This window comes from Charadrius vociferus, unplaced genomic scaffold, assembly GCF_000708025.1.
Source record: "Charadrius vociferus isolate BGI_N301 unplaced genomic scaffold, ASM70802v2 scaffold35, whole genome shotgun sequence".
Lineage (NCBI taxonomy): Eukaryota > Metazoa > Chordata > Aves > Charadriiformes > Charadriidae > Charadrius > Charadrius vociferus.
The window spans coordinates 1,001,490-1,028,765 of record NW_009648640.1 but is presented as its reverse complement, the minus strand read 5'-3'; the positions used below and the strand labels follow the sequence as shown (position 1 = coordinate 1,028,765).

The 27,276-nt window shown below is 46.9% G+C and overlaps 1 protein-coding gene across 1 annotated transcript; it reads right to left on the bottom strand.

The window, feature by feature from the left end:
• Positions 1-442: 442 nt before the first annotated feature.
• On the bottom strand, positions 443-9,998 carry LYPD6 (LY6/PLAUR domain containing 6). The gene is made up of 4 exons (XM_009886359.1): positions 9,881-9,998; positions 7,619-7,717; positions 2,141-2,271; positions 443-646 (listed from the first exon to the last, which is right to left on the bottom strand). The coding sequence occupies exons 1-4, from the start codon at positions 9,996-9,998 to the stop codon at positions 443-445; spliced, it is 552 nt and encodes a 183-aa protein (XP_009884661.1).
• Between the last annotated feature and the right edge of the window lie 17,278 nt (positions 9,999-27,276).

Here is a 27,276-nt window from a genome sequence, read left to right as displayed (position 1 = left end):
AAAACAGGTTAACGAGACACCGGCATTAGTGCTGTGATGAGTTATAACAAGAATGTTTCAATGTCCTGCCCATGGCAGGGGGGTTGGACCTTGATGGTCTTCAATGTCCCTTCTAACCTAAACCATTCTATGATTCTATGTGTAAGTGATGATAATAGCAGCTGTTTCTTTCTCCATTTCTTCACGGAGAAAAGCCAGGCATTAAGAAAAGCGTACGTATCGGTCTCAGCCACGGATTCTGGGAACATCTTGCATGAGTTTCTTTAGAAAACAGTAAAGAAACCATAGGATGGTTTTACCCCCTTCAAATCCATCTACATCCCAGGATAGTTAGTTCATCGCTAACAAAAAATACGGAGGAAAAGTGGTCTTTCAAAGACAACTCCGAAGTGCAGGCTGCGTAGGGAGAGGCTGACCATCCGTGCAGATGTTGTTGGTCGGCTCAGCTGTCTGGACCTGCTGCGCGTGGCAGCGTCACCCAGTGCTGCGACATCAACCCCAGCCAGAGACACGCCGTCGTCAGCAGGGCGGGATGCGGGAGCCTCTGTGTTTTGTTGAGGGGGGAGAGGGTAGTAAAGATGGCATCCGTCGTGTTCCTTGGTAGGGGCAGGTTGCAGATGCTTCCTTCGCAGCAGGAGGTGCAGATCTGAAAGAAATCAGGTTGTAACTTGGTTATTTGAAAAATACCAATAACGCTGAATAAAGACATGGAGAAAATAATGTGACATTTGCAAAGGAGCACAGTGGCCAGTCTGATATTCCCCCTCTCCCCCCCTTTTCTTTTCCCTTTTTTTTCTCCACTCCTTTTTTTTTTTTTTTTAAATTCATCTACTTGGAGAACAATTTCACCCATACAGGAACAGTATGCCTATCTTCAGCATGACCTGGACAGGCTGGAGAGTTCAGCAGAGAGAAACCGTATGAAGTTCAGCAAGGGCAAGTGTAGGTACTGCATCTGGGGAGGAATAACCCCATGCACCAGTACAGGTTGGGGGTGACCTGCTGGAGAGCAGCTCTGTGGAAAGGGACCTGGGAGTCCTGGAGGACAACAGGATGCCCACAAGCCAGCAATGTGCCCTGGTGGCCAAGAAGGCCAATGGCATCCTGGGGGACATCAAGCAGAGTATGGCCAGCAGGTGGAGGGAGGTCATCCTCCCCCTCTGCTCTGCCCTGGTGAGGCCACATCTGGAGCACTGTGTCCAGTTCGGGGCTCCCCGGGTCAAGAAGGACAGGGAACTGCTGGAGAGGGTCCAGCAAAGGGCTACGGAGATGCTGAGGGGACTGGAGCATCTCTCTGCTGAGGAAAGGCTGAGGGACGTGGGGCTGTTCAGTCTGGAGAAGACTGAGGGGGATCTCATCAACGCTGATCAATCCTTCAAGGGAGGGTGCCGGGGGATGGGAACAGTCTGTTTCCAGTGGTGCCCAGTGACAGGACAAGAGGGACCGGGCACAAACGTGACCAGAGGCAGTTCCATCTCAGCCTGAGGAGGGACTCCTCTGCTGTGAGGGCGGCAGAGCAGTGGCACAGGCTGCCCAGAGAGGTGGGGGAGTCTCTCCCTCTGGAGCCATTCCAAACCCACCTGGACTAACGCTCCCGAGGCCGGGAGAGCATAAAATTACATGCAAAACTGAGATGGGGCTGCAGCAGGCCTGGCAGCTCTTTTATTTTAACCTGCTGGAGAAGTTCAAAAAGGTCAACTATTGACTTCTTCTATAAATAACCGTTCAATTCAGATATCAAACGTTTGCTCCAACGGTTTCAGGACTTTCCCCCCAACCCGTTTCAGTAAGAAAACCCCGAGACGGTGGCCGAGCATCTGCTGCAGGGCAGAGGGGAGCAAAAGGGGTGCAGTTGTGCAGGCAAAGCGCTCCTCAGCCAGAAGGGAGAGGAGGTTTGCTCCCCCTGTGCTGCTGGCAGAAGAGTTATTTAAAGAGATTATTCTTTTGTTCTGGGAGAGGTTATGCCTTTGTTTCTATAACAAATGGAAATGAGCTGGAGCTCGTTAGGAGGACAAACTTGATTTTTGACGATGCTGATTTACCCACCGAACCAGTCAGACTTCTGGCGGAGGCCAAAAGGATTCTGCACAGTTTTCATATTGAAAACAAACAAACAAAAAAGGCAATTTTTATCTTATACCTTGTATTCTTCATGCTTTACATATGTGCATCCCGTAGACAGGCAGTCTTCTAATGGTACACAGCGTTTGGTGACAGATACGCTCTCTCCAGTAACTTTCATCATGTGTTGGCTAAAGCAGTATCTTGTACCTAGAAAGACAGAAAAATGTGTTTACCTGTCCAGTTCGAGTTTTGTGATAGTCTAACAAATAGGAAGAAATAGGAAAGAGGTCTTAGATTTCTGTTCAAATCTTGGGATTAAAAAAAAAAAGGTAATTTTGATGTATTTATTGCAATACATGAATATCACTAAATACACACACCTACACCCCAAGCTTTGGCACAAACCTGAGGTTTCAAAGCACTCTGGAACATGGAGTTTTGTTCCCAAACTAATGTGGGTCTCTCTGTGTTACAGATAAAAAAACCACACGCACATTGGATAATCGAGTTATGGAGGGAGGTTGAAATAAACACCCAAAATCTTATACACCACCAGTTTTACAAGAATGGTCTTTAAAAAAGAAAACATTTGCAATACCTGTTACTGTCTGAAGCTAACCTTTATAGGTTTAACTTTTTTCCTAGCTTCATGCACAACCATTAATGCTGTAGCAGTTACCTAAAACATTACACATTGGAGACGCTTTTCCCTATATCCTAGGGCTGTCCTCACTGCTCCGCTCCAATCCCAGCTCTCCCACAGCTCCTGCACAGCCCGGAGAAGATCCTTCACCCTCTCTGTCCCTCAGTTTTATCGTCTATAAAATAATGCCAAAATACCGGCAGAGCAGTTGGGATCATTTACGCATTTCTCAGTTCCCCAGTCTTTGGAAAAAGCACCATGAAAGGGACCATGTCCCCGGTATTCCCATTGCATCTTCTGCGTGCTTCTCCTGTGGGCTCCCTCATCCCCAAGGGAGACCATCCTCCTCCTCCTCCTCCTTTTTTAAGCTACTCCTTTGGTGACACTTGTGAAACGCACAGAAAATTCAAAGCAGAATGATGGACAAATGCTGTGGTTATCCTCAGGCTTAAAGGAATTTGGATTTGTTTCATGCTTTAGTCGTCAGAGGGGATTCAAAGGTATTGTTCCCCTTCCAAGCACCCCAAGATGAAAACGCTGGATTTTCAACACGGGAAACATGCCATTATATAGTTCTTCTCTAAATTATACCTTGCTTCTTATTAATCAACCTTATTATTAATAAAATTGTTGCTTTCATAGGGAGGTGGGGGGAAAGGAGTGTAATTAAAGTGAACGTTCCTGTTCAGCCCTCGTCTCCGATGGGCAAAGCCCCACATACTTCTCATGTTTGAGGCGTTTGGCAACAGCCGAGCCAGATTGCCGACGGAACGTGTTATTCATTAGGCAATAAAACCCCTCAGACGTCTGTCATATCTTTGACCTGCTCTTAACTCGAGTGAGATATCCACAGCAAACAGACTTAACTTATCACCAGAGGCTGCAGACCCTCGGTGTGCTGTCTTCCTTCAAACCAGCCGGGGCTGCCACACGTGGCTTTTCGTGGGTTTTCCAGGCTCTCCTGCCCAAAGGGGTGAAGCTCATGCAGTTTTACCCCAAGGGGAACCCTGTACACACGATGGTGTTGAGCTTCTCCCAGAACCTCGCCTGGAAGCCCCATTCCCCAGCCGACCTGCGTGTGCATTGCTTCATGTCTCCCGCGATGGCTCACCCCTGACAGGTCCCAGATGGAACAAATAAAGCTTCCAGCACCCCATAACTCTTTTAAGGCTATCTCGTCCTTTCTTCCAAGTGTGTTTTTAGAAAATATTGTGCAATCATCTTGGAGATAGGTATTTTCCCTGCAGAGGGACCAAGCACACCTCTCAGTACAACAATCACTGATGGCTATCATCTCCTGCAAGGCAGGGCTGCGGCTACAGAGTAAGTCCACAATAAGCAATAAAATCCGCTCGCTGAGATTAATATTAATTTTTGCACAGCATTCTGGTCTGCCTCTCTTCTCCGAGCAAGCTAAGCACAATGACGACGGGCGCTATGAGAAGGATTGGGCCAGAGAGCAAAGCAGAGGTGGAGAACGTCACCATGGTGGGGTACATGAACTGCTCTGCAGCCAGGGAGGCTGCCGGCCAGAGGGATGGAAGAGGGACTCCGAGCTGACCCAACTCTGTAAGAATTTTACCAAACAGAACAGAGACCTTTAGAGTGATTCAAGTAAGACTTCGAAGCTGATGCTTCTAAGCACGGTGGTGCCCAAGCCAGGCTGCATGCTCTACGGCCACAGGGTAAGGATGGGTCTGGGTGATACTGTATCAAAAAAGCATTGATTTATGTTTCCTTAACTTTGCTGTTCCAGAGCGTCTTTAAAGGCACTTGAGAGCCAGGCTGGTTGTGGTGTAATATTCAGGCTGTCCAGCAACACGTGCCATTACAAAAGCATTTAAAAATGAGGCTGTTGCTCTATGTGATTATTTGGGGGATTTTTAGGGCTGTTGATTTACACTGACCCCGGCATGACAGGTGACACCGTCACCTCTTCTTTTACATTTTCCTTCCTCTGACGGAACAGTCGTGCAAAGACTGCACGACATGCTTCAGCTACGAGGTATCTCCGATCACCCAGGCTTCACCTGCCAGGAGCGATGCTGACCTACAACAGCATCCCCCAACGGCCAAAATGCACCTTCTCCATGAGGTCCACCTCATGGGCACCCTCCAATACCCTTAAAGGGAGCGTGAATGAAGAAACCACCTATTGAAACCAGAAGTCGTGGTGCAGACAGACAGCCAGGCTCAGTGTAAGCCAACCAGTCCCACACAGTGAGACCCAGCAAGGCTACCTCAAACCAGGACAGGCTGGTACGTGTCTCCAAAAGGAGAAAGTTTTCCTCTGTTTTCAACTGGACAGGGAAACACCAAGTCTGGTATTTCAAAAGGCCCAGAGTCACACGTTGACTTTTGAGAGCCTACTTCCCAAACCGCAGCCTCTAACAGCATTTTGGGTGCCACCTGCAGTGGCTGGAACTTCACCATGGTGGTGGTGGTCATCATCAAGATGTCAGCCCCCCCACAGGCCGTCCAAAAATAGAGTACTGGGAGTATTTTGAGGGCAGTATTTCCATACAAATTAGATCACTAACAGAGTTTCTGCTTGAGCTGAAGCTAATAAATAACAGAAAACAAGGTTAATGCACAGCAGGAGGGCTGCCTTCTAGGAAATGCTTTTTCTAATCTCTGTTCAATACAGGGATTCATGTTTTCACTCTCCGTTATAATGAGTTTTCTTGTACACAAAATATGGTTCCCTTTAAGTCCTACTTTATAGTTAATGAAAATATTTTGGTTTTAATAGCATTCTGTCTTAAAGAAAAAAAAAAAACAAAAACCAAAAGCAAATACCACGATGGAGTTTTCTTATTTTCTCCCACCATTTAGCCCAAGCAAAACAGCAAGGGTTGGGATCACTGCAGCGAGGGAGGCAATGCCATAAGCATACCCCTCTGACTCCCAGAGAGAAGGTAATTAATTACCCGAGCAGATCACGCCAGTCCCCAGAGCACGCCTGGAGTCACTCCTCAAACCTGAGGATGCATTTCTGCAGCTTCCGTACATGAACTCAAAGCCACATTTGAAAATCAAAGCGACAAAGAAAAAAGCTGGCTTAATAAAAGCGTTGGGATGTGGAAGTGTAGCAGATGCAAAGCTAAGAGATACCAGCAAAAGCCGTCGGTAATGAGGCACCCCAAAGCAACAGCTGGTTTCTGGAGTGGGGAGCAACGTTATCAGCTTTGCTACCACTGCAGCAGAAAAAGGACGGAGCATTTAAGCCACAGTCCCCGTCCCCTTTCCCCAGTTCCCTGCTCCTCCGAAACGCCCTGACTGCTGACTCAGCAGTTGCTCCTCCGAGGCGGCCGTCGCGGCGGCAGCGAGGGGCTGAGGGTCCGTGCTGCCGGCAGAGCCGTGCTCCAGCCCCAAGGCAACGCGGTGTCGGGCAGTCTGGGCTCTAACGAGTCATGCCTCGAGTAATACATTATCGGATCCCTCCAGTTTAAGGAGGTAAGAAGTCCTCTGTGCTGCAGATGAAAGACAGACTCAGATTTCCAGTAAACCCCTTCCTGACTTCGTGAGTGCACAGTGGGTGTTCACACCAGCAGCAGGAGAGCTGCGGACCATAACCAGCAGCTCCAGTCTGGATGAACACAGACACACCAAAGCATGGTTTCTCCCTCCCTTAGACAGCCATTAAGTACTAACTTCGCTTTCCAGACTAGCACATCTTTTTTGGTCAAGTTGCTGGTTGTTACTAAAGGCAGATGGTGGAGTCACGCTTCACGCCTTGCACAGCGATCTACAGGTAACGCTGCCCTTAGTCATTTAAATACCACCTACTCCTGTCAAAACAGGAGCATCGGCAAACATTGGTCTCATCTGATGCCAGCCAGCCTCGTCTCTTTTATCATTGCTGATGTTGTGCTGATTTGAGCTCAAAGCAAATAAATTCTTGGACAGATAACAGGCTCTGACACAGGCTGCACACACAGCTGGTTCGTCCCTGCAGCGCAGGTTATGGTCTTTTTCTTTCCAAAATAAATATTTCCTATGGGCGCTTGTAATGTCCCACAATAGACCACAGACATTCCAGATAGATGCTGCACAAGCGCTGCTGAGCCTACAGAAAGCATCAGGGGAGCGGTGAGCCCCGGCAGCATCCCTCTGCCCTGCACAACCCCAGCAGCATCCCTATCCCCCCACAGCCCCAGCAGCATCCCTTTGCCCCTCGGCACCGGCAGCATCCCTCTGCCCCTTGGTACCAGCAGCATCCCCCTGCCCCCACGGCCCCAGCTGCCGTGACAGCTACCTCCTGCCCACACGCGGTTCTCACACTGGTGAGGACACAGCCCACGTCCAACCCCCACCAAGGGCTTTGTCAGGGGCTGTAGACAATCTTAGTGCTTGTGAGTGTCTCAAAAAGCACAGCGGTAAAGGAGCGGGAGATCTGAGGGTCTCACCGATGTTTGGGTGCCTGTATCCCAAAGCCCTTTCTGAGCTGTTCCTAACTTCAGACTCTGATGAGAGCTATGAGCCCAAAATACTGAAAATATCTTCATGTCAGCCAAAAAAAAAGGCAGCCTTGGCTGCCTTGAAGCTTGGGCTTGTGCCGTAGGGGAGGGAAGCGAACAAAGCAAGAACCGATCCTGTACTCACCAGTAAGAGAAACACAACCCTTAAATAAATGTCAGCCTGATTTAATTTCTAGCTGAGTTAGAGGAGTACAGGGAGTAGATGAAAGTCCTAAACTTCATCCACCGCAAAGAGACAGAAAAGCTTAAAGGATTACTCATATCGCTTACACATCTCTCTTGTTGAGGAGGCTTACAAGCAGGAGCAGCAATCACCGGCATCCGAGTATGTGTAAGAAATAACGGGGGCTCAGTGCTGTCCCGGCGGTGGGGACAGCGAGCGGTTGTTGTAAGGTGGGTTTAAATTAAATGTTAGCATGCGGCTGGTTACCTCTTGGACAATAGACATCCGGAGCCCATCGGTTGCATTCGTAATTATCTGCCGCCTTTTCGCAGGTGAAACATTTAAATCCATGAGGATACGGTGTGGCTGAAAGGAATAGACAATATTCAGTTAAAATGAGCCAATTAATCCGGTCCTACTATGCTTTTCAGAGGCACACAGCTGTATTTGTTCTCTTTAGACGTATCTTTCTACAAGTTCACCTGTCAACTTCATCAAGTTGGGCCCAATTTGTAAGAATCCTATCACCAGTAGCAATGGGGGAAAGGCACATACAGATACAATAAGGACTCAGTTCAGCCGTGTTTACTGAGCAAAAGTGGCCACTGCCGACTTCAAAGGGGGTTAATGCGAGCAAAGAGTGCTTATTCTCTTGATATCAGAGCTCACATCCAATACTGCTACTTTATCAGTGCTGATAACAAATATCAGATGGATTAAAATACTTCTGGAAACCATCCCACTGAGGGAACGAGCTACCCCTTTTGAAGGCAGGCTGATGTCCCCAAAGGAAAGAAAAATCAGTTTGCTGAACCTCCAGTTTTTAACAGCAGACTCCGTCCTAACTTATCTCGCCAAACGAAGAGCGTAACTTCTTAAGTGGTCTCCTGGCAGGGCTTCTATAGCACATTCAATACATCTTCAAGATGCTGCCACCTTCTCAGAAGCCAAATGGCTCACGTTTATCTCCATGGGGTGAAGTAAGCTGAACCTCCACAGCTTCATGGGCCACATCTCACCTCTCCCTCCCCTTCACCTCCTCCCCTTGCCCACCGGCTCTGGGCCAGACCCTGTCCAGGTAGGAGAGGTGAAGCAAGAGGCATTTGCTGCTTATTTCCCCGGGCTCCTCTGGGTAAGGGCCAGCAAGTCACCTGGGAGCATCTCTGGTGGGGCTAGTGCTGCCCTCGAGCAATAACTGGGGGTGGGACAACACAACAGCGCTAATAAATTCACCCCGCTCGCCCTGCACCACTAGCAGTTCAGGGTTACGGCATAAAACAGCAATTTCATCTTGCTTGTACAGAATGTAAATTTGTCAGCCAAATTTGGAAAGGTGGTGAGTTGTCACTGACACAGATGGCAGACACAGCACTGCTCTTCTACAATTAAATAAGTTTGTATCTGAGAAAGTGAACAGACTAGTGAAAGGAGAGTCCATGGAAGATCTGAAGGTCCATAACTTTATATAGCGTCGCTTCAGGGATTTTCTGAAATAAAGTCAGGAGGGGTTGGTGCCACAGCCGCAAATGGTCATGTTTGGCCCTTGCTCACAGCTATGGATGTGCTGGGGCAAGCCGCGTGGCCGTCAGGGTTGGTCTTATTGCCAGAGAGATTACTGAGGAGCAGAAAATCATAGAATTAGAGCATGGTTTAGGTTGGAAAGGACCTTGAAGATTATCGAGTTCCAACCCCCCTGCCATAGGCAGGGACCCCTCCCACCAGCCCAGGTTGCTCCAAGCCCCGTCCAACCTGGCCTTGAACAACTCCAGGGATGGGGCAGCCACAGCTTCCCCGGGCAACCTGCGCCAGGGGTTCACCACCCTCAGAGTGAAAAATTTCTTCCTAATGTTTAATCTAAACCTGCCCTCTTCCAGTTTGAAGCCATTCCCCCTTGTCTTATCACTCCATGCCCCAGTAAAAAGTCCCTCCCCAGCTCTCCTGTAGCCCTTTTAGGGACTGGAAGGCCGCTATAAGATCTCCCTGGCGCCTTTTTTTCTCCAGGTTGAACAACCCCAACTCTCTCAACCTGTCTTCATAGGAGAGGTGCTCCAGCCCTCGGATCATCCTCATGGCCTCCTCTGGCCCCACTCCAACAGGTCCATGTCCTTCTTCTGTTGAGGACTCCAGAGCTGGATGCAGTACTCCAGGTGGGGTCTCACGAGAGTGGAGTAGAGGGACAGGATCCCCTCCCTTGACCTGCTGGTCAAAATAGTGAACAAAAAGCCCCTGACATGCTCAGCAACTGCCTGTAACCCTTTCTGTCCTCTAACCCCTTTGGGAAGCAACAGTCTGGTTTTACATCACAAATACTGGGGATATTTATTTACTTTTCACTCAGCTCTCAGCTCAACCTTGATGTTTGGGGGTTGGACTAGATGATGGGGGTTGGAACAAGATTATCTCCAGATGTCCCTTCCAACCCTGACAATTCTGTGATTGTGATTCTGTGTTTGTGTGGCCTTAACACACCTTCACCCCCGTCCTTACCCCCCGTGCCGTGGTGTTGCAGCCCGCGCAAAGGTGGCTTACTGGAAGGGTGGAGGTAGACGATGTCCTTCACGGTGAAGTCCCTGGGCTGGGCGGTTGGCAGGCAGCCGGCCAGCAGGCAGAGCAGCAGCACCCACGCCGGCGCGGGCTGCGAGGCCATCGCCCGGCGAGGACGTACTCATGCGGCGGCCGAGAAACCTCACCTGGGCGATAGCAGAGGACAGGGGTGAGCATAGCAAACCTGCCAAGAGGCCCGGCCACCACCTCCGCCCCCAAGCAACTCAACCTCGCCAAAACCATCATGCTCCCCATGAACCTTCGGCTGCCCTCCCGTAGGGGCAGGCAGCCATGTGGCTGCTTCGGCTCAGCTTCGGCGGCATCCCTGGCACCGCCAGTGAAAACGGCTCAGAGAAGTCCTCTCCCGGCCAGAGAGCTGCAAACGGAAGCCAAGATGAAGGGTGGTTGGGTTCGTCACCATTTACAGTTTAACCAGTCAGCGACTGGTTTGCAAAAACCTTAGTAGGACATTGATAAAGTCATCAGAGACTGCACTGCGACAGGACTTAACTGCTTCTTTCAGAGAATACTGGAAAATTGCAGAATTAGACTGGGAAAAAAGGAAACAGGGTAGCTGAAGACCCATTGGAACGTCCAGGGGAGCAGTGATGGGTCTCCCACAGCCACACTCCAATATAGATTTACACCCTTCAAAAATACACCTTTTTGTCAAACCAGAAGCCCCATGTGACTTTCCACATGTCTCAGGAAAGGCGAGGAGCTGCAGGTTGTCTCTACCTTCAGCTGGCTGCTGTTAATAACATAAAGTGACTGTTGTGTTTTCCTCATCCTGCTCCAAAGGGTCTTATTCCCTCTGTGATGCTGTTGACAAATGATGCGGTGCACTTTTCCTATGTCCCTGAACGCAGGGAACTAATTTAAGCAGAAACAAATACCCGCTGCGGTACCAACTTGTGAAGCTCTCCCCAAACCAGCAGCTTTCAGGAGCATCCCAATCCCTGTGCGCAGGCTGCGGGGAGCCCTCCACCAACAGACAACGCTAATGCACCGTTAAATACACCATTTGTATTATTACAATTCCTTAAAAATGAGCAAAACCTGCGTCAAAACCGAGCGAGACAGGAAAGCCCCAAGAGGACACGGCTGCCGAGCCAGGCAGGAGCCACCAGTTTCCCCCAGCCGCTGGCATCCCTCCAGCACACACAGGGTTGGGTATTTTTGTTTTTTCCACCCAGACTGACCAAGAGATCTGCAATACCCAGATATTTCCTAAGCAATTTTGAAAGCGTGGTAGCTATTATGTAATAAATCAAATTTTTTTTTCTTCTTTTTTTTTTTTTTTTTCCTCAGGAAAGATGTTCCAGGGGTGGGGATGTAACCTCCCACCTCCGACTCCAAATGTTTTTCTTGCAGCAGAGACCCACACAGGACTTGCGACGTGGTGGCCATTAGGGGGGCTGTCGTTATCCTTGGCTCTTATCTGAAAACACCCTTTTTATTAAAACACCGTGAAATCCATAAAAATAGTGAGGGAAACAGATAACACATACTGTGGTGCATTAAGCTTTGTTGTTGCAACCCTATGAAGAGGGAAATGCCAGTTTCCATTGGGTTGACTCCACAAATGCGTATCAGCTGGGGGAAAATGAAATCCCGATTAGAAGCAGAAAGGAAATAAAACAAGCCTCTCCCAGCCACGGGAAAGGCAAAAGACGTGGGACCAACAGCTCTCTGTAGGGTCTGGAGGAAGAAGAGCCTCCAGCAAAGCCAGCTGGAGCCCACCCCGGTGACAGAGCGGGACACGTGCATGGATTCAGGACTATTCACATTTTTGAGTTCCTCACGGTTAAACTCAAACAGACCTGGAGCTGAGCTGGCCACATGCCAACGCTGTCCTCATGGTCCTGAGCCGAGGACAACAGGAGCCATCAGCCGACACAAGCAACAGCACCGGGTAGACACGCTCCACTCCGGGAGCATTTGCTTTCAGGATGTGTATCTATACGGTCAAGACCAGGTTGGACGGGGCTTGGAGCAACCTGGGCTGGTGGGAGGTGTCCCTACCCAGGACAGGGGGTGGAACTGGATGAGCTTTAAGGTCCCTTCCAACCTAAACCATTGGGGATTGGACTAGACGATCTCCAGAGGTCCCTTCCTATCCCGACCACTCTGTGATTCTATGATTCTATACATAACGTAAGTCATATGCGATGCTCAGCACATGGAAACAAGATACGTTTGGGCTTCTGAGCTGAGTCCTCTCCTACGGAAGAGGAGACCTGTCCATCACCACACACATGTCCGCCTCTCTGCTCGCTGCTTGACCAGAGCCACTCAACAGCCACTGAGTTTTCACGTGCGGAAATAGCTTTATATTCAAACTTTTAAGATAATGAAGGTTTGGAGTAGAGAGGGATTTTTGAATTATTGGGTTTTTTTAATGCCAAACAAAACGAGGCAGATTTTACAAGCCCCATTATTCATTTTAAGGAATCAGCAGTTTGCAGTGAAACAGTTGGTTCACAAGGGCAGCAATCCTGCGTTACACTACAATAAAAAATTAGGACCCCCCATCTCAAAGAAAGAAGGTTCTCATAGCTCAAGGCAAACTCTCAGCAGCAAGCTATGATTAACATAAGTTATCAATATAACTTAAAATATTGCTATTTGTCCTTTAAAACACAGCAAGATTAACATAATGGCAAGAATCATAGAGTCATTTAGGTTGGAAAAGACCCTTACAATGACCAAGCCCAACCATAAACCTAACAAGGCCAAGTCCATGTCCCTAAGCGCCCAAAGAATTCCTCCCAAGTATAATAAGAAAAGAATTTGTTGGTTTTTCTCAGCATATTCACAAAAAGCCCTTGTATTTACTGTACTGATCAAAGTCTTGCTGTTGAGGACACCAGCTTTCCCTCAATTGCACACGCTCCCTTTTATGGGACCAAGTGCTTATTCAGCCCATCTCCAAACGCCTGCGCGTAGCTGTTAGTACTTGCCGAGTCGTCACATTCAGAAGACAAGTGGCTCTTAGTCCTGCCTGCAAGGGGGGGGGCAGAAATCCTCCAGCTGCACGCTAAAAATACTCACGTCGTGCCTCTTGTAATTCAGCAGCTCAATTGCCATCACCACTTCCAACAAGTCGCAAGAGCCACAAATGAATAGAAAGAAATCACTTCCCCACCTCTATTTTATGCGTTCGTAACAGATTTAATTATAGGCAAGGAATTAAAATTAAAAAAAAAAAAAACCACCCTCAGAACAACCCTGAGCAGAGCAGAGTGAGGCCAGCCCGGCCACTGCTTTGAACTACTGCGGTTACTGAAGTAGAAAGTCCTTATTGAACAAAACACCCGCCACCGTGATAGTCGCTGCTCTTCACAGCAAGCACGCTCTACCTGGTCATTTCGTACATGCGTAGCGTGTGAAATGAAAATAGATACTTCTCTGTACATAGAAGTTCCTACTGTCAGAAACCTGAGTACTCAATATTTCGCAAATATTTTGAGTGTGCACACACGGCTACACATAGATTTTCATTTCACAGGGGGCAAAATACATACTACACCCAATTGAGAAAATATTCGTTGAGGTTTACGTTAATGTTGATATGTCACAGAGTGGAATATCAAAGGCTATTTTGAATAAAATCAGACTTATTTAATAATTACTGCTCAGCACACTCATTCTCTCCGTTTTTACACCCACACATAAAAATGAAGTGTAATTGCTTTTTTTGTTTTAAAGGAAGGAGATATGTTTACAAACACGCTGTCCTAAAACCAGCAGACAGTTGACAAAAAAATTCTTTCCAGTTCACTTTCTTTCCCCCAAATCATCCAAAACTATATTTTTCTGCAAACACAGCTTCTCTTTATGAAGTCTGTAAGCCCTAAGAAGCTTCATCGAGGGCACAAACACTTTTCATTTTGCTCGCAAGCCCCTTTTATTTCATGGCTTTCAGCCAAAACCGCCAAACATTGTACAAAAATATTTTTTCACGCAGTTATTGCTGACATATCTGCTACTACTAGGAGTGCTGGACCTCTGCTCGCAAAGCAGACTTGTTCCCCAGCGTAGACACATATTTTTTCCTTCTGAATTAACACAGCTCCTTTCCAGACGCAGCAGACCCTCGTCCATAGCAAAGTGCATGCCCCAACCTAAAAGAGAATGGCACAGCCCGCTCTGCGTTTGATACCGGACTGCAGTTAGGGGAAATAGTCACATGGTATTTAGATCATACAGCCTGTTTATAAAAGGTCTGGGGCGCTGACACAGAAATCCTAGTTAACTCAATCTTTCCAGCTTCACCGGCACCTTTCAGACGGAAAGACATCCCCATCCCCGCTCTGCAGCAGGATTACTTCTTCCTGCCCTTTGCCCTGACACGGCGCTATGGAAATTAACCATTAAATTCCCTAAGCAGCAGCCCAATTGCCCATTTGTCAGGTCTTATTAGGGTGGTGACATCTTGTCCTCGTTGTCACCAGCGCTGGTGACAATGGAAGGTCCCCATCCTCCAAGGAAGGACCAGGGAGGCTCTGGAGCAGAGGTGCTGCTGAACATCAGACCTCCGGTTCTGGGGGAGCCTCATTGTCGGGGAGGACCGTTATTTGTGAGAATGTATTTGTCCCTCCTGTCCTTCTCACAAGCTCAGTAGATACCTGCTAGGTGGTCCTCACTGATGGCCACAAGGTGGGCTGCTGCTGGCTGCAAGGTTGCAGCAAATGTTGCAGCATTTCAGGAGAAAAGAAAAGAGTTGGACAGCAAATCTTCCCATACAACCATTTGGCCAAAGCCAGGCATGAAGGAATTCCTGGTTTGTAGGCATTTCTGTGGTCCTCCTCCTCGTGTGAGTTCAACAAGTGCTGCAGTGTTCAGTGCCCCACCACCTCCATCCCACGAGAGATGAAGTATTGCCCCACTCTCCTTGGATGTCTGATGCAGATGAAGGTTGCCTGGCACCTCTGATGCTTGGGATAACTTCTGCTGCTACCTCAGCCCCATGTTCCTCCTCACTGCCTGGGCCACATCTCCAAGTGTTATAGCTTACTACCTCATTTCATCTTGAAGGTATTTTCTCTTACCTCTTTCACTTGTAAGAACCTCCGTCTCAAAGCGCCCTAAAGCAACACTTCTTTCAGATAGATAAAATAGTAAAAGCAAACAAAAGCTCCCTCTCAGCAGGCAGTAGACATATCAGCCCTAAAGTATCAAGCACAGCATGCCAAAGCAGCAACATCTGTGAGAAACTGCAGAAACCACAGCACGAGTAATTTGCTCTAACAAATTCCTCTGTGCAAGGTCAGCTGGACCATCCTTCTACTACATTACGATTATTTGTCAGTGATAAATAGCATCAAAGGAGCTACAACCAGTGTGACAATGCTGGAAGATCTGTTCCTGGATGCAAAGTCTACCCAACAGTAGTTCCTCCTTATGCACATCACCAATGTGACTTTCCCAACAATCGCAAGAGTTAATTCACTGTTCTTTAGGTTTCCTCCTGCCTTTCTTCCAGTCCGCATAGGTTGGAGTTTCCACTACTGAACCTACAATATATGTACTTATTTGCCTCTCTACAGCTTCAAAAAACTAAACCCCAACTCTCTGTGCCACGTCATCACGGTCCAAAGACAAATCTGAATTGCAATGGAAGGTTTCCCACCTACCAGATGTGCAGGATCCTGGACAGCGATCCCAGAGACTATTTGCAACTTCACCAGCTCTAATTTCAATTTTGTCCCCCTCCACCTCTACCCTGCTCATTTTTTTTTTACTTTTTCTTTTTTTTTGTCTATTCTGTTTATTTCCTACCTTTTGGTTCCTACCACACACGTCAGAAAATTTTTGAACAAAATTGGAAATTCATTTGAATTGCCATCAAATCCAGGTTCTTTCCACTTGCCTTTTAGAGAATTTTCTTTGTGTTTTGGCCCTGGGAATGGTTAAACGTATGTTACTCCTGATAACATGGGATGTAGTGAAGCACATGCAGCTTCTAAGGAACCTGTAGGAGCTCTTGCGAAGGGGTTTGCTACCTCTCCTCAATTACCATAAGCAAGAGTAATTAAACAATCAAACACAATTAGTGCACAAATTGCTCCCAGAAATGTGGACGATCTAATCGCCTTGCTGCTAATTACAAAGCCTGTAGTTCATTGAGCTAAAAGCCCACATCCTGGGGAAGCGAAGGGGGGTACAATATGTACCCTCTCACACCGTCTTCCCTCGGATGCAATTTAATCTCTAACAAGATGTGATTTCAAGATTATTTTAGAAGTAGCACATTGCTTCTCTTTGCAACCTGTATTACCTACATTTTCAGCCCGACTTGTGAAACTAATTTGTCTTAGGTCCTGTACAAACCCCTCATCTTTTAATGAGTTGCAGTAAAACTTCTATTCATGCATCCCCAGAGGATAGTTTGGCTTCAGATAAACACAGAGGAGAGACGAAACAGATGTATTTCACTTGAGTATTTCAGCCACTTAGTATTTGGCATAAGTGACAGAAAAAAAAAAAAAGTTGGCTTAAAAATCAGGCAGGCCATGATGTTCATATGAGAAAATACAATTTATGCAAATTAATTGTCAGACTGAGAAGGCGAGATATTCAAAGTTAGGCATAATTCACTCCCATTTCACTCCACCATACAGAACACACAGTGGTGCAGGGACACCACTAGTTTGGGTTTTTTTTAATTGCACGTAACATTCGAGACTGTGAACTCTTCTGAATTAGCAGCAAGATGGACAGGGATGATCTAATAAATGATTTCAAGACTTATCCCCTTGGTTTTTGCATGCCTTGCCATGGAGGCAGCAGGGGCAGCGAGCCCTGAACTCAACGGGATGTGCAAGATCAGGATTCGGCTCAGTTTGGGAAGTTGGGAAGCTGGCACTCGCCCCTCCCGTGTCCCACGGCACATGGGCTGACCTCGATGTGCAGGGAGACCCCAGACAGCCCGGCTCCACGCAGACAGAGGATAAGGAAACCATGCATGATTGTGGGATTTTCCTGCTAATAAGAAGCAAAAAAAAAAAAAAAAAAATTCGTCGCGTTCCAGTGGCTGAGCCCCTCTGCAAAGGGGAAGATGGAGGGGTAAATTATTTCCTAAATAAACATTTAAGTTCACTGGGGGACATGAAAGGGCTCCTCTCTCCAAGGCAGGGATGCTATTTCTGTGGACCACGTGTTGCATGCGGCTCTTTTCAGCTGCCCGTGAGTCTCGTAGAAAAAGGAGGTGTATGGCTCTGTGCAACCGGCCCCACCGTGCCCGGGGAAGGGTGTTTTGGGGCAGGGAGGCTGCCATGCCCCGTCCAGGGTTGGTGGCCACACCACAAAACGGCCCTGGCAGTGAGCAGGGTGGTGGTGCTCTCCTTGGGAAAAGTAAAACGAGGTCCTGAGCCTATGCAGTAAGTTAAATTTGGGTGAGGCTTGGTATGGCAACCACAATTGGGATCATCCTGGACAGTCTTTCCTACTTACATTTAACCCAGTAAGCAACAGCGTTCCAGTTAAAACACGGAGAAGCACTGATGATACAACTGTGCAATGCATCTGCTAGGAAAAAGGGAAAAAAATCTGCAGCACGTTACCAAATAAAATGTAGCCAAAGAGTAAGGGATGCCAATGAGACAAGTGAAATCAAGCAAAACGGGAGAATGCATCCCATTCTTGCCAAGAGACGGCTGGCAAATGATCTAACCTGCAACCAAGACATGAGATTCTTCAATAAAATAGTTTTCTAGTCTACACATCAGGCTAGCAGATATATACACACAGCGGTTTTAGAAGAACAAGATGATCCCACTGAGCTTCTAAGGTTACATTGTCATTAAGTCTAGAAAATTGGGACAGTTTAGAGACCAGGAGGATCATCAGCACAAACTCGGTGTTTCTAAAGGCTCAGAGGAACCACTCCTTAAGGTTAGCCTTGAGTAAACTCACAGAACAGTCTTATTTGTGTTACAGCAACAAACATTTCAAGTTGTAAAAAAATCGCAAGAGAGGGTTGGTAGGATTTTGTGGAAAATAGGTCTCCAAACAAACCCGTCATTTTCAAATGGGCAGGATTACGGCTCTGGCTGTGAAAGGAGACTGTTAGACAGAATAATTGGGGAGAGACCAAAGCAAAGAGCCAAAGCACCCAACCCTTCTGATTACAAAAATGAGTTCTACCCAATTAACCAAGCATGCTCGGGCCAAATTAAAAAAAAAAAAACAGCTTAGTGACATCCCAAAATCTAATTGGTGAAAAGGGCATCTTCAAATGAAAATAGTTATTTTTTTCCCACTTGCCTGCAAGGCTTGGTTCACCCTTTTGTACCAAAAGTATTGACAACAAGAAACTTCTTGTATTAAACACCGCCGAAGACGTTAAAGAGTGAGCCGAAGCGCTTGTCCGTCATGCAACAAACTGTGCTTTAATAAAACCATACATCAATCTGCACCATTGTGTCCTCGCTCTGCCCATGCCTTCCCCCTCAGCTCTCCAGAGCGATTTGTGACAGTTCTCCTCGGACATCACCCCGCACATTTGACATGCTAGATTAGGCACCGAGTCACAGACTGCGCGGCATCGACCCAGCGCAAGCTTTGCAGAAGGTTCAGAGATCAGCCCTGAAAACACAATATTGGGGAAATGAGATTTTATTATTATGAACGAATTCAAAACTTGAGCTTTTCCCCCACAGATGAGAAATGAGAGCTTTTTCGCCAAAATCAGTGTAAACAGGATTGGGCCGTTACTATTCCTCGCGACGGGCGAGATACTAATGAACTCCCTTGCTTTGCCCATTCACGCTGTAGTGCCATGATTTTTCCCCAAACAATTTAAGATATTTACATAGTAGTTAATGAACACCGGGTGGCATTGTTCCCGCCCCGGACCCGCACGGATTAGGCTGCAGAAGGGCTCTGTTCCCCTGGCAGTTCACCCAGAGTTCATGCCATTTTTTATTTCCCGACCCAGGCGTGAATTCCCGTTGGCACAATGCACCAAAAAATACCAGCAAGCCACAAAGGGAGGGAACACGTTTGAGGACAAAATGGCTGCTTTTGGTCATTTCCAAAGAGCACATCTCAAACCAGGCTGCAGAAGACGCCGCACCGATGTCGGCAGCTAACCCTCGGGGAAATAATTGGGCATGGGCTGACCGTCCCCAGCTATGCGCTTTCGGCACCTACATAAAGTTCAATGAACAACGAACTGAACTCAGCACAAAAATCCCTTAGATAAGTATCTCGTTCTCATTTTTCTCTCGATAGAAAAAAGTAGCTCATATTTGTGTGCATCCACATCTAACTGGGTCAGAGGTGGCATCCAAAACCTGGTCTGGACAGCAGAATAAATAAGACCTTTCTCTTGCACTGTTTTTTATTTATACTGCCAACCCTTTGCTCTACAAGGACTATAACAGACTCTCCCTTTGCAGAAATTTCCATAATTAGTTCCATTAAAAGAGCAAAATCAATCTGGTTTCATGTTTTCTATCACGTGATACTGAAATCCAAATACTTTTCTCGTTAAGTTTTACCCCTCCAATTTTTATGCATATTTTATTCAGTAGAAACATTAGAAAAGCTATGTATCGTTAAAGTCATATAAAAGAAACCCAAATCAGAACTGACCAATTAGTGTTCTTCCACCTGTCTAGTTAATCCATGGAGTAAACAAACACTACCATCATTAATTCATTCAGATTTTCAATAGCTTTTCCAGAAAAACAAAACCTGGCATAACCCAAAACAAACACCCCCCACCCCCCCACCCCCCCCTTCTGCTTTACAGGGCTTTCAAGTGTTATTTGAATTCAGTGGCCAATTAATTATTTGGCACTTGTCCTCCCAGAAAAAGCCATTTAATTCCTTTATTTTTCTAACTTGTTGGGGGGGGCGGGAAGCCGATTTAAAGAAAAAGCTCATCTCCACTGTGATGGCTGTAAAATGCCATCTTCGTTTTAGCCACCACTCCCGTGACCGTGTCAAGCTTCCAACATCACACCGATGGGTTTCAGCAGACGTTTCCGAGATGGAGACACCTCGGTGTGCTCCCCGGTACCTGTCTGCACATAGGTGGCCTGGGAAGCTGAGCCGCAGGGCACACGTGCCTCCCTACAGAAAGCTCTGTACCCTTTGCTCCGGCAGAAAGCTCCTCTGGGACCATCACCCACCCTTGTTCATGCCAGTACCAGTTACAGGGGAACTTGTCCTGTGACCGGACCCAGACAGAGTCTGCCAGAGCAGTGCACTCTGCTGTGCTTTGGTATGCGCTACTCACAGCGCAAGCTGAATTAACGCCAGTTTTAATTCATCTTCCTGATGCTAAAGAGGTCCGAACCACTTTGCTGTTCAGAGCTCAGTTTGGAGGCGACTGCTTATAAAGTGAATTAAGTGAAAACACCAGGACTAAAGCAGATATATCCATTCCCTCTTGTACCGGTTTCCTTGTGCATTTAATTTTTCATTTGGTTTTCATACAAGCTCTCCCTACGTCTCCCTGTACCCTCCCTACACTTCACTTACAGCTAATCACTGTCAATCACTCGTCCATTTTACTGCATCCAAATCGCCTGAGCAAGGATACGGGCTTAACGCAACCTCCTCATCAAAAATACTGTTGATATAAGACACAGTTAAACAGGGAAGCATTCCCATGATCATTAGTTATCTGCTAACATGTCATAAAGCTAATGCATATATTTATATTTGTTCTTTTTTAATGACAGTAAACCAAGATACAGCACAGAGGTAAATGCTGCTGCATTAAAATCACTGCAAGCACAAACCCAGGCCCTCGTCCTCCTGGATTTCTCACAAAAACAGACCTAGTCGTTTGTAAGCAATGCCAGAAAATTATGTTTGTTGTTTTTGCAGTTGTTTGGGGATTTTTTGTTTGTTTTCTGATTGTTTATTTTTTTCTTCCCCAGTTGTTACTTTCACCAACCAGAAATAATCACCTGGAGCTCATGGGTTATTTACCGTGTGAATGCATGGCTAGCTTCAAATAGCAGCAGTGCACAAGCATAGAAAAAGTGAATCTCCGCGAAACTGTGACGTTTCTCTGGCTGATATTTGCTGAAAATAACAAAATTACATTCATACATTCATTTTGTCTCATGGCAGAAAAAATGCATACATGAATAAAGCAACTTAAAAAACGGCTAAGAGGAAGATTATGATCAGATAGGAAGATTTTTTTTCCTAATATCTGGGGTGGTGATCCCCTGGGGCAGGTTGCCCCGAGAAGCTGTGGCTGCCCCATCCCTGGAGGTGTTCAAGGCCAGGTTGGACGGGGCTTGGAGCAACCTGGGCTGGTGGGAGGTGTCCCTGCCCAGGGCAGGGGGGGGGGAACTCGATGATCTTCAAGGTCGCTTCCAACCTAAACCATGCTCTAATTCTATGAAGGGGGCAGTATGGCCACAGGGGGCCTTACATGATGACTCTGTGGGCTAGATCCTGAGAGTCATGGGACCACCACCTGGTGCCCATCATAAGAGGTAAACCCAGGTTCTGGTAGTAAAAACAGAACAAACAAAAATCAGGAGAGTGAAGCACACCAAAGCAGGAGCCTGGGAGCCGGGACATCGGGGTGGATGTTACCCAAATCAGCAGAGAAAAGGAAGAGCAGCTGGGGTGTGAGGAGTTTGGGTTGTCCAGGATGGAGAGAAAACCGCATTCATTGAACAATTTTACCACATCCCATAAGAAAATAAGGACAAGGCAGAAGGTAATGGGTCTGCCCTCCTGCCTCTGTGGCCCCACTCACAGGGGTGCCCCTGTGTAGGGGTCTCGCTTGGCTTGCTTCACCGGAGTACACTGGAGCATGTGCCTCCATAGATCATTTTGCAGCTGGTCACACTGGGTCAGTATGTATTGCTCGGCAACTTTACCAATCTCTGGTACACAAATTAAAGCATAATCCCTACCTGGTATTAGTAAGCTTTTTTTTTTTTTTTTCCTAATGGTTTGGGTTGGAAGGGACCTTAAAAATCATCCATAGTTCCAACCCCCTTGCCATGGGCAGGCACACCTTCCACTAGACCAGGTTGCTCAAAGCCCTGTCCGACCTGGAGCATCTCTGCAATGTAGGAGTTGTCACCCCTTCAGTCTTGTACCTCCGATAAGCCCAGCTGAGGCAGGCTCCCGTGCAGAGTGGTCACACAGCCTCTGCAGGCTTTTGATACCCTCATCCCCTCTTTGTCTTCAGCCGTAACCAGCCCCACATCCTGATGTCTTGTGCATTTGCCCTAGAACCTCTGTTAACACCTTCTACCCACCACCTGATGCACTGTCATCTCTGCCAGAGCCCATTTCATTCAGCTGGGGCGCTTTAACATCATCAGTTCACTGGATGGCAAGTATTAATTATGATCTTAAATAACGCATTTGATTATAAGTAACAGGGAGCTAAGGCAGACCTCATGCTCCATCTTCAATCTGCTCCATCTTCATTCTGCTCCATCAAACCTCTCACCTCCTGAAGATCAAGCTTCATTGCAGACTCTTCTGCTCCTTCGTTTATCTCTTCGTCTGCTCTGCCTTTTGCTAGATCCAAACACCTCATCATCTTGGCATTAGAAAGTCCACTTTCCCAAGGTACAGAGTGTTTATGGTGTATCATCAGTAATTCAAGTGTCTGCCAGCTAAGAGATGTTATCTTCAACATAGCTGGAGAATACCTCAAAATCATGCTCCAACTCATCTGCCGTAAACACTCACCTACAGAACACGCTAAAAACAGATGTAGTTTTCAAAATGTGCCCCCCTGATTTAACCAGTTGCTTAATTTTCACACATGAATCATCTGGCATTCCACAGGCCACAATATATAGCTTTCATTATGTCACCGCTGACATTTTCACTGCTGGAAGACCATGATTTACTGGTTTTCATTAGACCTGATCTCCACTCTCGGTCCTACCCCCAACTTCTTGAGGAATCCATGTCTGATCAGTAAAATGTTGATCTGACTTGAAAATACACTGCTCTTCATATCCTAATTTCTCTAAAATTGACCTTTTTCTGACAATTGCTTCCATCGCTGACAGTAAGTATATACCACTACAAATAATGACCCAGAGAGGACAACTCTTCCTCCAGCCTTGGGAGAAAATAGGCTTCTAACAAAGCCACTCCACCATCATAGCCACAACACTACTGTCTTTTTACAATAACGCTGCTATATTTTTACCAGTGAATATTTAAGATTAAATAAAACAATTCTCCTTCAAACATTTAAACTGAAACTTCGTACAGTTTTGCCTCCCAACTGAAGCACCAAGCCAATATCATTATATTTCATTAGACTTCTTCCCTAGCAAAGATATCTCTAAGCATTGACAAACCATCTCCTAAAGGCTGAAGGCTCCTTTGCGTTAACAAAGCATTGCCCACGGGTCGGCACGGCCAGTGCAAGATCTATAGCACAACCAGGCCAAACCCATTATTGGAAAACAAAGACACCCAAAAAAAACCCCCAAACCAGTCAATAAGTCAAGCCCTAGTAAGAACTGTTTATTCAAAAGATTTTACAGGTCGCTGAAAACCTTAAAAAAAAAAAAGAAAAAAAAACAAAAAAAAATTTGGATCAGCCTAGAATAAAGTATGATAGTATTTTACTTCCTAAAGCCAACAGAGAGGCTAACTAGGAAATGGACTAATAATTCAAAATTCTTACTGGTCCAAAGGACACATGAGAACATGCCTGATAAGAGGAATTCCAAATTGCATTCTATGGCACTGTTTTAGTTAATTTCTCTTTTATATGTAATGGAGACCTCGCAAAAAATTAAGCCAGGCCAAGGTTCATATAGGAACAATTGATGGCCTTTCCAAGAATATTATAGATAAAACACAGATTACTCGACAGTGTCTATGATCGCCCCCACCGCACTCACCACCAGATACACATTTTGGCACTGAAAGACTGATTTAATTTCCGTAATGTCTAATTATGTCACAAGTCACTGGCTGTAAAATCATCTACATGCTTAAATCTATGCTGGGTTCTAACTAAAGAAAAAAGGCATTTCTATTCTCTTTTTAAGGGAAACATGCACTACCCATAAATATCTCAAACAACTGATGCAAGGCAGACATTTGAAAAAGAACGTTAAAAAGTGAAACTATATTACGGAGCAAACCAGCACTATAAATAGACAGCAAGATTCTCCAATAAAACTGCTGGTGGCGATAATTATCTATCCTCATCCTGGGCAGGGGCCACAGGAGCTGGAAGGAACAGTGCCAAGCCGGTGAGGCTCCCCATCAGCTGCCCGTTCACCCCAACACCTGCCACCTCCAAATGGACCAGAGAACCATGACCAGAGAACCTTCCTCTTCAGTACCTTCAAGCTTTTCATACAATTTTTGAGGAGTCACCCCATCCCCACTCCCCTTTCATATTTGGTTTTTTTTTTTTTTTGGCTATGAAGACCAGTTTGTTATCCACGATTCCTTCACTGGTGGATCCCATTTCCAGTAGTTATTCTCCCTAAATAACTCAGTCGGGTTAAGAATTCTGGGTTAATAAAAAAATAATAATAAAATAATGCTTATCTAGAGAATTCTCGCACTTGTTTCTGTATTTTCAATAAACGGCCAGTACCCTGTGCAGCAAGGTACTATACATAGACATATATATGAGCATGTGCATAGATATATGTACTATTACGTCAACAGAAAGCTTTGCCCATGGATTCTGCACTCCCCAATACATGGGGGCTACACCTACACCCGTGGATGAAGTGGGCCAAGAGAAGGCCAGCAAGGGGTGGCCACACACAAGTTTCCCTCAGTTAGGGGCCCCTGGACCTCCTTCGCCCAAGCATCATGCCCAGCCATCGGCTGGGACAGCACCACACAAGGACGCTCACGGCACAGGCACAGCTCCCACTCCAGCCTGGCATTGGTTCACAGGGATGGCTGGTAGAAGTCCACAAGCTGAAAAACGTGCAGTTACCTCAGGGGTTACACCCTCAACATTCCCCTTGGTGGAAGTCTACATTGCTTCTACATTGGAGCGTAAAGCCTTGCTAACTCCAAAACCACATGGAAACCAGGAATCCCAGAATCCCAGATCGCTCAGGGTGGGAAGGGCCCTCTGGAGCTCCCCCAGTGCCACCCCCCGCCAGAGCAGGGGCACCTCCAGCAGTGGCACAGGACGGCGTCCAGGCGGGTTTGGGATGGCTCCAGAGGGGGAGACTCCCCCACCTCTCTGGGCAGCCTGTGCCACTGCTCTGCCGCCCTCACAGCAGAGAAGGCCCTCCTCAGGTGGAGATGGAACTGCCTATGGTCACGTTTGTGCCCATTCCCTCTTGTCCTGTCACTGGGCACCACTGAAAAATTCCCACAAGGAGACATTTCACCTGCTCTGTTTTCCTCTGGGGCTGGATGCAATGACATTTGGGTGAGCAGAAAGCCTTCTGTTGACCCTCAGGTACCTGTTCTGTCGGGCTTCTACAGCACTGCCTGGTGAGACAAGCGTCCTCCCACAGAGCCAGAGGGAAGACTGGCGCCAGCTCAGCTGTGCTCCCACAGAGATTTGGGGCGCCCACCTGGACCCGGCACCTCCTACACACCCACCGCCGCTTTACACGTGAGCTCATAATTGCAGCCACAGCTCCGAGACACACAATGACGAATACGCGCTAAAAATAGTTGGCTCACGCCCCACTCACCCAAGCGCTGAAGACAAAGCCGTGCTGTGGGGTCCGGCACCAAGAAATCATCCCGCTCTTCGCCCACCATCCGCCAAGATGCCTTGTCCACGCGATACTACAAACGCTTTAAAAAAATATACCTTTCTGCAGAGAAGGGACGGGTAACCCAAGAAATCCATCCCTGCCGAGATGGGGCGGGATAAGGCGCGCAGTAACCAAGCCTCCCGAACCGGGGGAACAGTATCTCTCTGAACTCTTTATAAAGTTATACGGCAGTGTGAGGAGCATCAGGAATTAATTAGAAAACAGGTTTCCGCGGCCGATCGGGTGTCTGCGCTTTCTGCTACAGCTTTGTTTACGCTGGAAGATGGGCACCAGGGCTGACTCCTCCAGAACAAGTGGACTCCTATTACTCTATGTACGCTCCTGGGGGGGGAAAGAGGATTGCTCAAGCTAAAAATGTTGGAAAAATGAAGGAAAAAAAATACTGGATAGAAGTTTGTAGAGTCTTCTCTTATATTTACTCTCTACCCATATCCATACCTTCTCCCATATGCAATAAGACCATCAGGAAAGCCAAAAAAATAAAATAGGGTCTCACCCCTCCAAAAGTGATTTGTTTCCTCCAGATCCACCCACTATAAAAACCTAAAACTTTGCACATTGCCGCCATGGAAATCATTCACCTGAGAAAACAAAACAATCAGTGGGTTAAGTCTTTACTTTATATTTTTTCAGCTAAAAAATAAAATAAAATAAAATCTATTTAACACCAGAAACAAAGTAGCTACAACTCCTGCAAGCTAAACCCGTACACGTGTTTAATTGCCAGCCAGATCGATTTTAATTTTTAAAATTTTTTTTTAGCCTAAGCAGAAACACGTGCAATCTTTATGATTACAATTCTGGAGTAAATCGGCAGACACAGGCCAAAAACGGAGGCACCGCAGCAGGAGATGAGGTGAATTTTCATCGTCGGAGGGGGACGGGGCAGGTCCCCACCCCCAGAGCACAAACCCCATAACTTCACCCCTTGCGCTTGTCGTACTCCGGAATCGGGGGCATTGCAACAGCTCAGAAAATTTTGCCAGAAATAAAAACCATGCCATACAACCTTCTCTTGTCGTGACAGACTTGCACGGATATTTCAGTTTTTGATGTAGTATCGGAGGGGGGTGTTGGTTTCTGTGAAGCTCCAAGCCATGCTGCTGGGCCAGAGATATGATGTCATGCAACCGAATTTCTGATTCCCTGCCAGTTTGAGCAGTAATATTAAATGAAGCCAAAAATGAGCTTCCTGTGCTAAACTGGAAACACAAGAGCATTTTTACAACGTTGCCCTCAGGGTTAGTAGAAATATATATATGTCCCACTCAAGGCACGGTTACCGTCTTATCACACTGTCGGCTTCTACAGGCGTAGAAGAGTGTACAGTGGGGGCTCTCACATACCGCGGCTGTATTTAACTCAGTGCAGACAGACGCAGAGCGACTTCAAAACAGCGGCAGGCAGCAAGCCACCAGCTCAGATCTGCCTGCCACGGGACACGCCTGCCCAGCCGCTCATTTCCCAAACATGGACCACGTGGCATGGGGCAGAAGACGTAACCTCAAACTCCAATTGGAGACAGAGGAGTTACTATTTGTTTTGAATTACGAGGAATCGTCTGGATCTTAACACCACTGACAACCAGTTTTGATCACAAAATCACAGAATGGGCAGGGTTGGAAGGGACCTTTGGAGATC

Excerpts from the sequence above, each read along its gene's own strand:
- LYPD6 (XM_009886359.1), bottom strand. The coding sequence starts at position 9,998 with ATGGCCTCGCAGCCCGCGCCGGCGTGGGTGCTGCTGCTCTGCCTGCTG. Across the intron at positions 2,272-7,618 it reads GGATGTCTATTGTCCAAGAG|GTACAAGATACTGCTTTAGC; the intron begins GTAACCAGCCGC and ends CTGTCTTTCTAG. Across the intron at positions 647-2,140 it reads TAAAGCATGAAGAATACAAG|ATCTGCACCTCCTGCTGCGA; the intron begins GTATAAGATAAA and ends GATTTCTTTCAG.